Source organism: Xyrauchen texanus, chromosome 37 (assembly GCF_025860055.1).
Source record: "Xyrauchen texanus isolate HMW12.3.18 chromosome 37, RBS_HiC_50CHRs, whole genome shotgun sequence".
Taxonomy (NCBI): Eukaryota; Metazoa; Chordata; class Actinopteri; order Cypriniformes; family Catostomidae; genus Xyrauchen; species Xyrauchen texanus.
The window spans coordinates 37788998-37805014 of NC_068312.1; the positions used below are offsets into that span (position 1 = coordinate 37788998).

Consider the following 16017-nt stretch of genomic DNA (forward strand, 5'->3'; position numbering starts at 1 on the left):
CGATTTGATTTCTCAGATGGCTGAGGGCGACAAGAAAAAGAGGGTCCGTAAGGGTCATCACGGGAGCCGTAACCCGGTCCTTGCCAGAGGCATCGGCCGCTACTCCCGTTCTACCATGTTCGCTCGCCGGGCCTTGTACAAGAGGAAGACTCAAGCCTCCGTGACGAAGGTGAGCGTTGGGTTCATCTGAACCGAAAGAGATCGGTTGAAGGCTGGACGTCAGTCCAAGTGTTCTAAAGAACCGTGTTGATTTTTCAGGTGGAGAAGAAACTCGAGGAGAAGAAACAGAAAGAGAGAGCCCCCACCACCATCACCAAAACCGTCGGTGGAGACAAAAACGGTGGCACTCGTGTTGTCAAACTGCGCAAATTGGTGAGTCAAACATAGCCGATGTCAAACTCCCGTCTATTTGGGTACGATTTCCTTAGGTCGGTTTCTGGCCGTTACTTTAAACCCTGATAAAAACATGTTTAAATCACTAACGCAATCGAAGCAGACTAATTGTCATCGCATCGCAAGGGTTTACATTATCTGACAGTAAATTCCCCTGATACTTCCTCATGTTCATTTGACCTGTTCTCTGTGTCCAGCCCCGTTATTACCCCACAGATGATGTGCCCCGCAAGCTGCTGAGTCATGGTATCAAACCCTTCGCCCATCACAGGAGGAAGCTCCGCAAATCCATCACCCCTGGAACCGTGCTGATCCTGCTGACCGGACGGCACCGTGGCAAGGTACTGGGGCTGTGCGAGCAATATCTAAATCGCTTTTTGTAGCTAAAATGTCTTCAAGTGTCAAGATTTACACACATCTGGAAATATCTGGGAATTCTAAAATTGTCCTTACTATCACACATGGAGTCGTGAGTTTGAATCCAGGGCGTGCTGAGTGACTCCAGTCAGGTCTCCTAAGCAACCAAATTGGCCCGGTTGCTAGGGAGGGTGGAGTCACATGGGGTAACCACTAGGGCTGGGATAAACGATTATTTTTTAAACGATTAATCTAGCGATTATTTTTCCGATGCATCGATTAATCTAACGATTCGTTTTTTCAGTTCGATTTAGATTAATCAGCTTGTGACAACACCGGTAATACCGGTTTCATCGGGGGTGGGGGTGTATAAAATGTGAAAAAAAAAAAAACATTTGCCGGGAGTTTGATTGACTGGCGATCTGATCAATCAATCATAATACTCCATTTTTGTCCGACAAAGTAGTCAGGAGAGAGAAGATTAACGTCGGTGGAGTTTGAATAATGGATTGTAGGCTACTGTACTGACGTCTTTCCGCAGTTAAAACAACAGTCCATCTGATGTAGGCTACATTCATGTTTAGCATATTTGATGCTATAAATTAACCAAGGAAAAGATGATCGGTTCACGAGCAGATTTAACTGAGGCAATCTGTCACGACACATTAAAGAGCCACAAAATAGTAGGCCTATTTATGGTTTAATTTTCTTTGAATGACCAAATTTGAAAGTTGAGACTTTATTAAATGTTACCTGCTTGGTCCTGTCTGTCAGCGCGTTGTCAGTGTCCTCTATGTATTTTTCACGACATTCATAGCTATAGCAATTATTAATAGCTATAAGCGCATTATTAATAGCTATAGTTGAAAACTTTAGGTGTCGACAATGTATTATAGCCTACTCCAACATCGAGTGCAAAGTGAGGAGTTGAAAAAAAACTTACGGTGCTCTGTCATCTGCAGCTGCTCCCGGGTGGCGCTAGAATGGAAGGCCATCTCCATTTTGCAAAGACGACATATCACGGAATTGATTCCTTTTAAATTAAAGAATTCCCATACTTTAGAGGAACGAGTGCATGCCGCCTTGCACTTCTGATAGTCTGAGGAGCCACTTGTGTTTCTACTACTCGCCGGCGCCGCCATCTTTGTTTTGGGTCCGACGAATCGACGCGCATATTTTGCGTCGATGTATTTTCGTCACGTCATCGATGACGCCGACGCGTTGTCCCAGCCCTAGTAACCACCTTGTGGTCGCTATAATGTGGCGCTCTCTCTCGGTGGGGTGTGTGGTGAGTTTTGTGTGTGGATGCCGCAGAGAATAGCGTGAAGCCTTCACATGTGCTACGTCTCGGCGGTAATGCCCTCAACAAGTCATGTGATGAAATGCGTGGATTGACGGTCTCGGACGCAGAGAAAAATGAGATTCGTCCTCCACCACCCGGATTGAGGCGAGTCACTACACCACCACGAGGACTTGGAGCACATTGGGAATTGGGCGTTCCAAATTGGGGAACAAGTATTTGAGGGGAAAAAATCCTTATTAAAGGAATATTCCGGGTTCAATACAAGTGAAGCTCAGTCGACAGCATCTGTTGTTGTTTACCATAATTAATTTTTGCAATTTTTGGTGGATTTAAAGGCAGAAATGTGAAGTTTATTATTGGATATATTTTATATACACGTTCATTCTTCTATTAATACGCATGTATTATTTGAGAGGTTAAGATGTCTTATAATGGTGTTTATGGCCATTATATGGCGTTGCATCGTCATGGCAACGAAGTTGTAAAGTTGGAAATAACTTTACACAGAAAAGTTTAGGAAGTGATGTGATCACGGTAAAATCATGTAAACGCGCACATTTGACTTTTGAAACAGTGAGTACTTTAATGTTTACGGATTGGCCCCATTGACTTCCATTGTAAGGGACTCACCGGAACACAGACTTATTTTTATTTTTTTAAGAAACAGGAAAGATTTTTAATTATTGCGGTATTCAGCAATATTGATTAAGCTTATCTTGTATTGAACACGGAATATTCCGGGTATTATAGTTGTTCGCTGGTCTAAAATATATTGACTAGATGTTGCTTGTATATAGAGGAAAACTTGCAATAGGACAACGTATTCGGGTAAGCAAATCTCCCGATGTCGATTTCGACACCCTTTAATCACCAATATCGGTAAATGGCAAAATCACGTATCTGGGAAGTCTGCAGATATATTAAACCGTACCCCAGAGTGTGAAATTTGCACCCGCCAAATGCAACAAGTCTGAAACCAACTTCTTATTCGCAAGCTCCTCGTCCAAATGCAGGTATTTCATGCGCTGTTAAGTTTCCTTTTCTACCCGCAACCGTGTTGGGCGACCTGTAAGACGTCTTGGAGTGACACATGACAAGACATGCTATTAAACAGTCACGCACTTGATTATATTTTTAAGGACAGCCAAAAGAAAAGTCGTCAATTTTCGTGTCTGAGCCGCTGATTGTTCAGAGGCGTCCCATGGATCATGTCCATGTTAAGAGTTCTTGCTCTTCTGTTTCAGTCGTTGAAAACAGTTTGCAAGAATAGTGTCTGATGGTGCGTTCAAATACAACGCGAACATTTTCGCACTTCATTCGTTTAAACTCACGGTCGCACGAGTAATGCGAAACCATAAGTATTCCCCGTTCTCTTCCGGAAAAGGATAGGAGGGGCTTCTACGAATTGGTTCATAGTAAAGTACAACCAGTAGCTGGAATCAAGTAGTTGCGCATATTTTCACTCGCAACATCTTCGCTCACTTTTCTCCAAGCGACGTCTTTTTTCGTCTGGTGTCTGTACATGTATGACGTTGTGTCAGATTTCTTCTGCTACTACGTCAGTGACATCCGGACAATCTCGATGCCGATAGGCTTTCGCGATAACGCGGCATGCAAATTTTTATACGTGAATGAAGGGATTTTGGCATGTTCGAGTCACGCCATTCTATGCGTTGTATGTGAATGCACTATGAGAATGCTGCAAATTATCTCTGACTATCTCAGGAGGTGCTGTGAATTTATTTCCACGGAGCGGCAACTCTGCAGGTTCTCTCTCAAATATCTTTGTCTTAAAGAAACAAAGACGAAAGTGATAAAATCATAAAATACAAGATCACGTTCACCTTGAACGTAAAATTGAGCCCTGTTTTATTTTCTTTAGGCGCCGTTAACTGTATTACCAAAATGCAATACAAACACGCACTCGTTGAGATCTCAGCATGATTTTGGGAACGCAAGGGAATTACGCTTTACACTTTATATTAAAACTGGTTTTTCTATTCATTTTAAGCACAGAGGATGTGAAGGAACAAACCGTTTTAGCCATTTTGAAAGTGAAATTATGCGAGTTGTTGAACTTTCTATTGGTAATGGTTATATATTTTTTAAATATTATTATTATTATTATCTTTACATTTATGAGTGTCTTTAGTTCATTTTTAGGCGGTTAGATATTTCCCACCTGTTTTCCTAGATGAGTACTTGCTTGGAATGTTTGGATTTGGGAAGATTTATAATCAAATTGCCTTTTTTTGTTTAGTTTAAAGTGCGATTTGAATTTAGAAATATCTCACGTTTTTTGGTTTCAATAAATGAATTTTTAAAGCATAATCGACAGAAAAAATATTCAAGGATCCTGAGCAGGGGGTTGACAATATAATTGGATATCGTGATTGTTTTATTTTTTAAATTTTTATTTTTTATTTATTATAATTTTTTTTTTTTATGCCCAACCGTAGTGTTCAATTGATGTTAATGATTTTCCCCAATTACAAAAAAATGGGCATTATTATTCAAAAAGTGTTTTTTTTTATGTGTGGGTATATATATATACCCACACATACACACACACATATATACATGCATTATATTTATATATATATATATATATATATATATATATATATATATATATATATATATATATATATATGAAGCCCCCAGAAACATTTGTTGTTGGCCTACATCTTTATTTTTAGATATGTGTTATTTTAGCACTGCAATGAGGATTATTTGATTGATCTTTACTTTATATAATTTGAAGTCATCTTGCGACTATCTTTGATGTTTGCTGATTCCTCCCGCTTGAGAATCGCTGCTCTAAATAGGACACAAGTTGCCGGTTTAATTGCATAAATTTACACCAACACACTTGAGTAAAAATCTCTGATGGCTGTGACTCTCTCCTCCCACACAAACACTTCTGTTAGCTGTACATCTGAACTCTTCCTGCCGAACAAGGTGCACTTGATATTCAATGCTAGAGAATCACATCAGGACTGAACCTTACGACAGGATCGTTGTTTTATCTACTGTAGTGTCTAATGTACATGTCTGTCTTTCTGCAGCGCGTGGTCTTCCTCAAGCAGTTGGACACCGGTCTCCTCCTCGTCACTGGTAAGCCAGATCTTCTGTGACGCTCCAGAGCGTGTTTGTCAATGTCGGGAGTGAATAATTCATCACCATCCCTGTCTTCTCTCAGGTCCTCTGGCTGTGAACAGAGTACCCCTGCGTAGAGCGCACCAGAAGTTCTGCATTGCCACCGCCACCAAGGTGGACATCTCTGGCATGAAGATCCCCAAAACACTGACTGATGCTTACTTCAAGAAGAAGAAGCTGAGGAAGCCCAAGCACCAGGAGGGAGAGATCTTTGACACGGAGAAGGAGGTAAACCACGTGCCTTCATGTATAAAAATACCTATAAGTGAAGTATGGTGTCTAACGCTCTTTACGTCACGCTTTGCAGAAGTACCAGTTGACGGAGCAACGCAAGGAGGATCAGAAGGCTGTGGACTCTCAGCTGCTTCCTCTGATCAAGAAGGTGCCCCAGCTGATGGGATACCTGCGCTCCACATTCTGCCTCTCTAATGGAGTCTATCCACACAAACTGATTTTCTAAAGATGTGAATAAAAATCTGTGTAAACCCAAATCCACTCTGGCTCGTTTGTTCCTTGTTTGCTAATTCGCAGGGTTCTCACGGCTATGGAAAACCTGAACATATCAGGAAATTTGTGGCTGGGAAAGTCATGGGAATAGAATTTCATGTCTAGTCTTCCCTCTTTAAATGTTTACAATTCGGTTTACTCACCGAATTAGCTTAAACGAGAGCTGTTACAAAATTAAAACATTAACGCATGCAATTAATTTGACATTTTTAACACGTACATTTTTCTTCAATGGCGGCAATTTACCAACTTGACAAGATTTTGACATTTTATTCAACTCCGTGTGATTAATTGGTCCACCTCCTGCTTGGACTTTTGGTCATGTTTAATGTTTCTTGAATTGGTGCATTTCTGTCTTGGAAAATTAAAAAAAAGCATTTTAATGCATATTCGTTTCTTTAATGAACTTTAAGGAATATTCCGGGTTCATTACAAGTACAAAAATGTTTTTCGACTCATCCCTCTTTCTTAACCACCCCCCAAAAATCAAGGCAAAGAGACACTTGCAGTGGAAGTCACTCCACTATGAGTCGAAATACATCGTGGAGTGGTGGTGGTGTAGTGGTCTAAGCACGTAACTGGTAATCTGGTAATCAGAAGGACACTGGTTCGAATCCCACAACCACCACCATTGTGTCCTTGAGCAAGGCACTTAACTCCAGGTTGCTCCGGGGGGATTGTCCCTGTAATAAGTGCTCTTTAAGTCCCTTTGGATAAAAGCGTCAGCCAAATGCATACATGTAAATGTAAATACATTTTCTGTGCTAATCAACATTATGCCACAAATGCTGTCGATTGAGCTCAACTTATACTAAAGCCGGAATATTCCTTTAATGCCTTTTTGAGGTGTATATAGTCAAATGGAAGAACTTGAAAACATCTGCGATTTAATCGCAATTAAGTATTTTAAGCGACTGGCGGCACTAGATGAAACACTTCAAAAATGGTCATTTGTGAGTTGGTCTGAATTGAGCATTTTTCCTGAAATCACAAATGCCTGGAAACTGAACGATTGAACTCTTCTGAAGAATTTGTGTTTACATGTTGTACAACTTGGGAATAATGTGCATGACATAGTAGCAAATACTCAAAGTAACTTGCCAAAGATCAAGAGCTTTGTGACATCATTGTGTTCCGTTATGTAGCAATTCTGCTTTGATGATTTCACTGGATACATCTGTATCATTGTGTTCATTCTGAAGATAAATACCTGCTCATAAACCGTAAAATAGGACTTGGTACATGACTTCACAGTAAATTATTTTGATTGAATTGTGGAAAGGCGTGGGAACACTGGTGCACGCAAGTTCTCATGCACAAATTAGATTTTATATGAATCATTTATAATATGGAGATTTACATGAATATTTCGGCATGTGTGGCAAAAAATGCATTTCGATTCATCCCTCATTTCTTTAAAAAGTGAAGCACTTACAATGGAAATGAATCTGTTAATCTCAACGAACGGTCCCGGTGCCAAGACAACACACTCCACCCGAACGGCCAAATCATTTCGCTTTAATTAAAAAACTGAGGTGACACAAAACATTCAAACTCTGTATAGAAAACAAAAATAAATACAATTGTTTCTTTATGGCATCTCCCTCTCACATGGGCATTTTCTAAACAATAATCAGAACAAAAGTTGAAGCCGCTGTGAGAAGGCAGGTCCCAGTACAGGAATGGTCAGCCTCGTCACTACAGTCCGTTTTTAGTTAAGTGAAGCTCAGCCGGACTTGAAGAGCAGGATGGCCACCTGGCCCAGGTAGAAGTAGATGAAATGTTTGGTCTCGTGAGTCACGTAGCTGCCGAAGTTCCTTCCCACGATGCAATGCCAGGTAGGGTTGTACTTTTTGTCAAACTCCTGTAAGACAGAAAGAGTCAACATGAAACGGCGTCACAACCTGTTTTACTTCCACAATGTGACGAAACTGGACAATCGATGAGAACAAATAAATCAATTGTAGAGTGGAATTATCACAAGCAATTTTGACATTTAATCACATGTGGGATATGCATTCGATATGTACTTTAATTACATTTCCACAACTTATTTTTTGTCATTTTCGAAGATTAGGATGACAATATTAAAGGGACAGTTCACCCAAAAATGTTAACATTCCGTCATCATTTACTCACACTTATGTTGTTCCAAACCAGTACAACATTCTTCTTGGAACACAAAATGTCTTTTATTCCACACAATTTACATTTATGTATTTGGCAGATGAAAGTGAATGGTGACTGATGCATGGTAGAATTTGAATGTTTAATGGAACACATAAAATTAACGTCGAGTAGTCCTACTTTAGTTTTTACAGAGCCCCTAAGGGCACAGGGTGGGATTTATTTATTTATAAATAAATAGTTTTGCAAGCCCTTGCAATTAAACAGGCAAATGTGGCGGATCCACACAAACGGGGACTGTGTGCGTTGAGAAAGTCTGTGCGGACGGTGAAATTTGCTTCACACATACTGTGTGCGCGAGTATACTTTGTCCTTAATCATGATAGTTCAATGTTTTGTTTTAAGCTGTAAAATTGTAGGCTGTAGTAACCAGTATTTGCTGGAAAACATGGTTTTACTGCAGTAATATTGTAGTAACTATTAAAAGAAACTTACTGTGATGGACAACAGACATAGAGGCTACAATACCAAAATGAATACAATCTCAGATTTATTGTGCAAACAAAATCCCAATAATAACCAGAAAAAAAATCAGATTTGCTGCATAAAGTAAATATATGGAGTTATTTCAGGACTTTTATTGTTACAATGCTCTGTATTTAAGTATTTAACAAATTAAGCCTTTTATAGCCTTTATATTCATTAGATTAAGTTGAATATCAAAATATCAAATACTCATTGAAGTGAGGAAATAAATATTTATCAATACTGTCAATAATGACTGGATTTAGAGTCCCACAAGGTGTCAGTGAATGTTTCTATTTCACCACTAGAGGGTGCTGTTATACTATAGAATTATTTCTTCGGAGCAACAAACTATCGTCATATTTCACCACTAGAGGGTGCTGTTATACTATAGAATTATTTCTTCAGAGTAACAAACTATCGTCATATTTCACCACTAGAGGGTGCTGTTATACTATAGAATTATTTCTTCAGAGTAACAAACTATCGTCATATTTCACCACTAGAGGGTGCTGTTATACTATAGAATTATTTCTTCGAGTAACAAACTATCGTCATATTTCACCACTAGAGGGTGCTGTTATACTATAGAATTATTTCTTCAGAGTAACAAACTATCGTCATATTTCACCACTAGAGGGTGCTGTTATACTATAGAATTATTTCTTCGAGCAACAAACTATCGTCATATTTCACCACTAGAGGGTGCTGTTATACTATAGAATTATTTCTTCAGAGTAACAAACTATCGTCATATTTCACCACTAGAGGGTGCTGTTATACTATAGAATTATTTCTTCAGAGTAACAAACTATCAGTCATATTTCACCACTAGAGGGTGCTGTTATACTATAGAATTATTTCTTCGGAGTAACAAACTATCGATCATATTTCACCATTAGAGGGTGCTGTTATACTATAGAATTATTTCTTCGAGTAACAAACTATCGTCATATTTCACCACTAGAGGGTGCTGTTATACTATAGAATTATTTCTTCGAGTAACAAACTATCGTCATATTTCACCACTAGAGGGTGCTGTTATACTATAGAATTATTTCTTCAGAGTAACAAACTATCGTCATATTTCACCACTAGAGGGTGCTGTTATACTATAGAATTATTTCTTCAGAGTAACAAACTATCGTCATATTTCACCATTAGAGGGTGCTGTTATACTATAGAATTATTTCTTCGGAGTAACAAACTATCGTCATATTTCACCATTAGAGGGTGCTGTTATACTATAGAATTATTTCTTCGGAGTAACAAACTATCGTCATATTTCACCATTAGAGGGTGCTGTTATACTATAGAATTATTTCTTCGGAGTAACAAACTATCAGTCATATTTCACCATTAGAGGGTGCTGTTATACTATAGAATTATTTCTTCAGAGTAACAAACTATCGTCATATTTCACCACTAGAGGGTGCTGTTATACTATAGAATTATTTCTTCAGAGTAACAAACTATCGTCATATTTCACCACTAGAGGGTGCTGTTATACTATAGAATTATTTCTTCAGAGTAACAAACTATCGTCATATTTCACCACTAGAGGGTGCTGTTATACCATATAATTATTTCTTCAGAGTAACAAACTATCGTCATATTTCACCACTAGAGGGTGCTGTTATACCATATAATTATTTCTTCAGCGCAACAAACTATCGGCATAAAATTATGCAGATAACCGATAGTTCGAGAAAGCAACTATCGGCATATTTCACCACTAGAGGGTGCTGTTATACTGTAGAATTATTTCTTCAGAGTAACAAACTATCTGCAAATATCGGCACTGATTAATCAGTAAAACCGATATATCTGTCTACCTCTAGTATACAGCAACCATGGTTTTCTATAGATAATGTTATTCATGTATATGTAACAATATATCAATACGCATTAATAATCAGCAATATTGAATGAATCGTTTTACATGAACATCTTTACAGCAGCTAATATAAGACATGTTTCTATGTTAATTGCAACTTTTTAAAAGCCAGAAAATGATTAAAATTGAACTAAAGACTTTTTAAGGATCTGCGAACACCAATAAGCTGACAACAGTATTCACAAGCACACTTTCACTGCTAAAAAATAACCTCAGGTGTACAAAGACAGCTCAACAAACCAAAAACGCAAGTGTTTACCTTCTTGATGTAGGCAGCAATGTCCTTCTCAATGTTATATTTCTCCAGGGCCTGTGTTGCGCACTCCACAGCGTCCTGCTGCATCTCCTCAGACATGTCTGCATTCTTGATCACTGCCTTTCTGTCCGACATGGTTGCTCTACAGCCGTAAACACATATAGAAAAATGTTATGATGAAACGTACGAATGATAAATGTATGACATAAACCGGGCAACGCCTGGCCAACACCCTTTTTCAAGTTTCAGCCTTCCAGGAGTAGTTCGCCCCAAAACTGACAAATTTGTATTTTCTCGCCCTTGTGACATTGCGAGCTCGCACGACTTCTTCCGCGGAACACTAAAGGAGATGTTAGGCAAAATGTACAAAACAAAGATGCCACGAAAGGCAATAACATTCTGCCTAACCTATCTTATTTAGAGCTTGTTTCCATTGGAAGGGGGGGGTCTCATGGGTTTGGAACGACATCAGGGTGAGCCAATTATGTCAGAATTGTCATTTTTGATGTACTATCTCTTTAATGAACACTATTAGAAGGCACAAGACTGCCTTCCAAGGGTGCACATACTTCTTTCTGCGATGATGTGACTGTTCAAAGATGCTCAGGCGAATGATGGTTATGTAATACCAGCACATGAGATGCTACAAAGCCTTTATTCCATCTTTATTGCATAACATCACGCGGCATATTTCACCAGGTTACTGTTGCCATGGACACCTGAACTAAAGGCTGTGCTCAGCACCAACGTTATGACGTCATACTTACGCTACTTGTCCTGAAGTTGCGCACATTTAACTCACATAACTTAATTATAATTAACTAACCCATGAAATGCAAATATTATTATTAATGACAATTAACTTGTGTGTTTTTATTGGTAGAATAGGCTATATAAATAAATTGCGCCGTGATTTTTATTATTACTGTAAAGCTTTGGAATGATCTGTAAAGTTTTATGGGCTAATAAAAAGAGCTATTAAATATTTTGTATTCAATTAACAAACATTTGCATAATTTTATTGAATTTAAATTTAAGTCCGTTTCTCACACACATGCGTGCTCACAGTCTACTAGCTACAACGTCGCTTTTTCTGAATGAAAAACTAAAAGATATTTACTTGTTTAGACTTATATGCAGTTAACGGCAAGAAATTGAGATAATTACATGTTTTTTACCTGATTTATGTGCAGGTTTCCTTGAAACAGAGAGTACACGATCAATCCACGGCGCCTGTGACGCTCCCGCTGTGTGCTTGACCAAATACAATGTAGGTGTGTAACTGCATTTGACTCCTCCCACTGTCATCTCTCATTGGCTGTTGCTGCCAGGCCTGGCTCTGTAATTGGTCTGCTCTGCACGTTTATCGCAGCAATGTTTCCCTGCATTTTATTTCAGACCATCATGCAGTGCTCAGAAGACGCTTTGCAGGTCTCCATGGCAAGAAACAAAGAACGCTCTGGAAAAAGGGCGGATTGTTGACACATAACATTTCCGTGATATTTTTGATATATATATTTTTTTAATTTGCATAAATATTTTGGGTTAAAAATTCAACATGAATGTTCCCGGAAAACCGTTTCTTTGAGATTCTGTACTCTTTTTATTTTTATTATTTTTTTTTTACCATTTTTAATTAAATTTTTGCCTTCACTACTTAATTTTAAGTGGTCCTGTTGTGTGACAAATTAATTTATAAACGTAAAAATATTCCATATAGTCTCTAAATTAATAGGAGTTTATAAAAGTGGCTTGAATTAGCAAAATGCTGTTTAAAATACTTTTAGATGAAGTATAACATGGTTGCCAAGGAACCCCAAATACAATGATCACCTTGTTTGAGAAAATACTAATCATGATATTATTAGCACATGTTATATAAAACCAAAATAAATGATTAAACTTTTCACTAGTTCACACACACACACACATATATACATACATGGGTCATTATACGAAAACATGCCATTTCCCACTTTTAATGTTTGATTTTCAAAGTACTGTTTTGAAAATCTTTAAGCCCCTTTTTGGATGAAGTAGATCCTTACCTCTCAGGAAAATGTGCCGTGCCATCTCAGGCTATCTTATTTTTTTTTACTTTTTTCATAAAACCAACGTAAATATGTGTGTTTGGTCAACCCTGTTACCAACATATTTACTTTTTGAAAAGGTTTTAAATACATGTATAGTTCAAATATGATATACTGTGAAAAATAACAGTTACCGTATTGGTTATACTGCTTGTTTGAGTAACAGTTATGGGTGTAATGGAGTCTTAATTGGACATTCATAAACCTTTAATTCAACATGACTAATCAGCATATTTTGGAGACAGCTCTTTTGAGATATTTTAGCATAAAAATTATGAAAAATGATGATGATTCTGCGGATGTAAATGTAAACCAATTGTTTTATTAAAACAATTACATTGCAATTAAATGATCAATTGAACACGTTTGGCCTTAACAGAATAAGCAAAAACCACTAACGATCACTTACTAAAGGCCACTATAAAAAAGTATAAAAAACAAAATGCAGATCATATAATGATTATGGAGGCATTTGGTGAGTGTGTTGTAACATGGAGGAAGTAAACTGGTGAAAAATCTTATGTCTAGAGAAATTGGGTTTAAAGATTAGACACATATCGACATTTCAGAGTGGCCATTTCCTGCTTCTATCCTGAAGGTGAATGTGATGCAGCGATTAGTCGTTAGTCCTCAACTACGTCCACAACAACGTTTTAAGTACTGGCGCTCAGAACCGGAGCAAAAGGACTCGGTAAAGGAAAAGCTAACTGTTGAACATGTTTGGCCTTAACAGAATAAACAAAAGCCACTAATGATCACTTAATGTAACATTCCTGTCTGCCTACCCAACAAGTTTTGACCAGATGTCTTTCCGTATTTACGTGCTGTGCTGTTACATTAAGAGGAGCAGGAATTATTCTTAAAATGTCATTAAGTATGTACCAGATGCTGTCCTCACGGGCTGGCCAGAAATATCACACACACACCTTAAATCGAAATTTACAAAATTGAAACATTGAACAAAAGCCATAACTTCTATTTACTTTAACTCTAACCTTGAGGGCCCTGGTGCTGGCTCTACAGCTGGTTCTGGCGTCATGCACTGATCTACGATTGCTGCACTTGCTGCTTTGGCTGTTCTGCTTTTCACTTGTGCTGCTCTCCAGTTCCACCGCTTGGCTCTCCTTTCTCTATCATTTAGTTCACTAACAGACCGCTTTTTCCCTGTGTCTCTGTCCTTTCTCCATTTTGCCCTCTCTTTTCCTAAATATGCTTCTCGTCTCTCAGGATCAGCATCTCTACGTTGTCTGTATCTGCGCTGTTTCTCAGCTGCAGAAAGAGGCATCCTAACAAAATCAAATCAAATACAAATACATAAAACACTTTAACAGCAACCTTGTTCATTTATTGACTTCTCATAATAAAAATAATAATGACTTTTGGTTTATAAAACCCAATGCACTTGTGTGTATCAGTATAGATCAGTAACCTCAACACATTTTAGCCTACCTATCAGTAGAATAAATAAAAAAACATGATTTTTAGGGATGAAAACTGTAAAAACATGTATATTATGTGAATAATATTAGTAAGAACCTCACACACAGTCGCCTCAAAACTTTGGTGTTTCAGAACCCTTCAGAAATCAACACATTTCTTTGGTAACTACATTGATATTATGTCAAATAAGAGTTAAATGTATTGTTTTTTGCGTATGAACAAATATTTTATCATTTTATATCATTTTCCTTTAAATGGAAAGATGAGTTTTATTAGCTTGCTTAGCAAAGCTAATCTCTAGTTCAAACCATTAGCCTTACAGAAAGATGGACTGCCAAAGAATTATCATTTACATTTATGCATTTGGCAGATGCTTTTATCCAAAGTGACTTACAGTGCACTTATTACAGGGACAATCCCCCCGGAGCAACCTGGAGTTAAGTGTCTTACTCAAGGACACAATGGTGGTGGCTGTGGGGATCGAACCAGCAACCTTCTGAGTACCAATGTATTATACAGAGCACTTATTACAGGGACAATCCCCCCGGAGCAACCTGGAGTTAAGTGTCTTACTCAAGGACACAGTGGTGGCGGCTGTGGGGCTCAAACCAGCAACCTTCTGAGTACCAATGTATTATACAGTGCACTTATTACAGGGACAATCCCCGGAGCAACCTGGAGTTAAGTGTCTTACTCAAGGACACAGTGGTGGCGGCTGTGGGGCTCAAACCAGCAACCTTCTGAGTACCAATGTATTATACAGTGCACTTATTACAGGGACAATCCCCGGAGCAACCTGGAGTTAAGTGTCTTACTCAAGGACACAGTGGTGGCGGCTGTGGGGCTCAAACCAGCAACCTTCTGAGTACCAATGTATTATACAGTGCACTTATTACAGGGACAATCCCCGGAGCAACCTGGAGTTAAGTGTCTTACTCAAGGACACAGTGGTGGCGGCTGTGGGGCTCAAACCAGCAACCTTCTGAGTACCAATGTATTATACAGTGCACTTATTACAGGGACAATCCCCGGAGCAACCTGGAGTTAAGTGTCTTACTCAAGGACACAGTGGTGGCGGCTGTGGGGCTCAAACCAGCAACCTTCTGAGTACCAATGTATTATACAGTGCACTTATTACAGGGACAATCCCCGAGCAACCTGGAGTTAAGTGTCTTACTCAAGGACACAGTGGTGGCGGCTGTGGGGCTCAAACCAGCAACCTTCTGAGTACCAATGTATTATACAGTGCACTTATTACAGGGACAATCCCCGGAGCAACCTGGAGTTAAGTGTCTTACTCAAGGACACAGTGGTGGCGGCTGTGGGGCTCAAACCAGCAACCTTCTGAGTACCAATGTATTATACAGTGCACTTATTACAGGGACAATCCCCGGAGCAACCTGGAGTTAAGTGTCTTACTCAAGGACACAGTGGTGGCGGCTGTGGGGCTCAAACCAGCAACCTTCTGAGTACCAATGTATTATACAGTGCACTTATTACAGGGACAATCCCCCCGGAGCAACCTGGAGTTAAGTGTCTTACTCAAGGACACAGTGGTGGCAGCTGTGGGGCTCAAACCAGCAACCTTCTGAGTACCAATGTATTATACAGTGCACTTATTACAGGGACAATCCCCCCGGAGCAACCTGGAGTTAAGTGTCTTACTCAAGGACACAGTGGTGGCGGCTGTGGGGCTCAAACCAGCAACCTTCTGAGTACCAATGTATTATACAGTGCACTTATTACAGGGACAATCCCCCCGGAGCAACCTGGAGTTAAGTGTCTTACTCAAGGACACAATGGTGGTGACTGTGGGGATTAAACCAGCAACCTTCTGAGTACCAATGTATTATACAGTGCACTTATTACAGGGACAATCCCCCCGGAGCAACCTGGAGTTAAGTGTCTTACTCAAGGACACAATGGTGGTGACTGTGGGGCTCAAACCAGCAACCTTCTGATT

General features: G+C 39.1%; 2 protein-coding genes across 2 annotated transcripts; one reads left to right on the forward strand and one right to left on the reverse strand.

Annotated features, from left to right (window-relative positions):
- LOC127630505 (60S ribosomal protein L6-like) lies at positions 1-5703 on the forward strand. The gene is made up of 6 exons (XM_052108080.1): positions 1-169; positions 259-372; positions 591-734; positions 5122-5170; positions 5256-5440; positions 5520-5703. Exons 1-6 carry the CDS (start codon positions 17-19, stop codon positions 5670-5672), a joined length of 798 nt encoding a protein of 265 aa, XP_051964040.1. The 5' UTR covers positions 1-16; the 3' UTR covers positions 5673-5703.
- A 1518-nt stretch (positions 5704-7221) lies between these two features.
- On the reverse strand, positions 7222-11789 carry LOC127630511 (dynein light chain 1, cytoplasmic). The gene is made up of 3 exons (XM_052108087.1): positions 11703-11789; positions 10528-10666; positions 7222-7583 (listed from the first exon to the last, which is right to left on the reverse strand). Exons 2-3 carry the CDS (start codon positions 10657-10659, stop codon positions 7446-7448), a joined length of 270 nt encoding a protein of 89 aa, XP_051964047.1. The 5' UTR covers positions 10660-10666; positions 11703-11789; the 3' UTR covers positions 7222-7445.
- Positions 11790-16017: the final 4228 nt, after the last annotated feature.

Bases quoted from the DNA above. Each gene is read 5' to 3' on its own strand.
- LOC127630511 (XM_052108087.1), bottom strand. From the start codon at position 10,659: ATGTCGGACAGAAAGGCAGTGATCAAGAATGCAGACATGTCTGAGGAG. The intron at 7,584-10,527 runs GTAAACACTTGC...TCTGTCTTACAG, and splicing joins TTGCTGCCTACATCAAGAAG to GAGTTTGACAAAAAGTACAA.
- LOC127630505 (XM_052108080.1), top strand. From the start codon at position 17: ATGGCTGAGGGCGACAAGAAAAAGAGGGTCCGTAAGGGTCATCACGGG. The intron at 170-258 runs GTGAGCGTTGGG...TTGATTTTTCAG, and splicing joins CTCAAGCCTCCGTGACGAAG to GTGGAGAAGAAACTCGAGGA. The intron at 735-5,121 runs GTACTGGGGCTG...GTCTTTCTGCAG, and splicing joins CCGGACGGCACCGTGGCAAG to CGCGTGGTCTTCCTCAAGCA.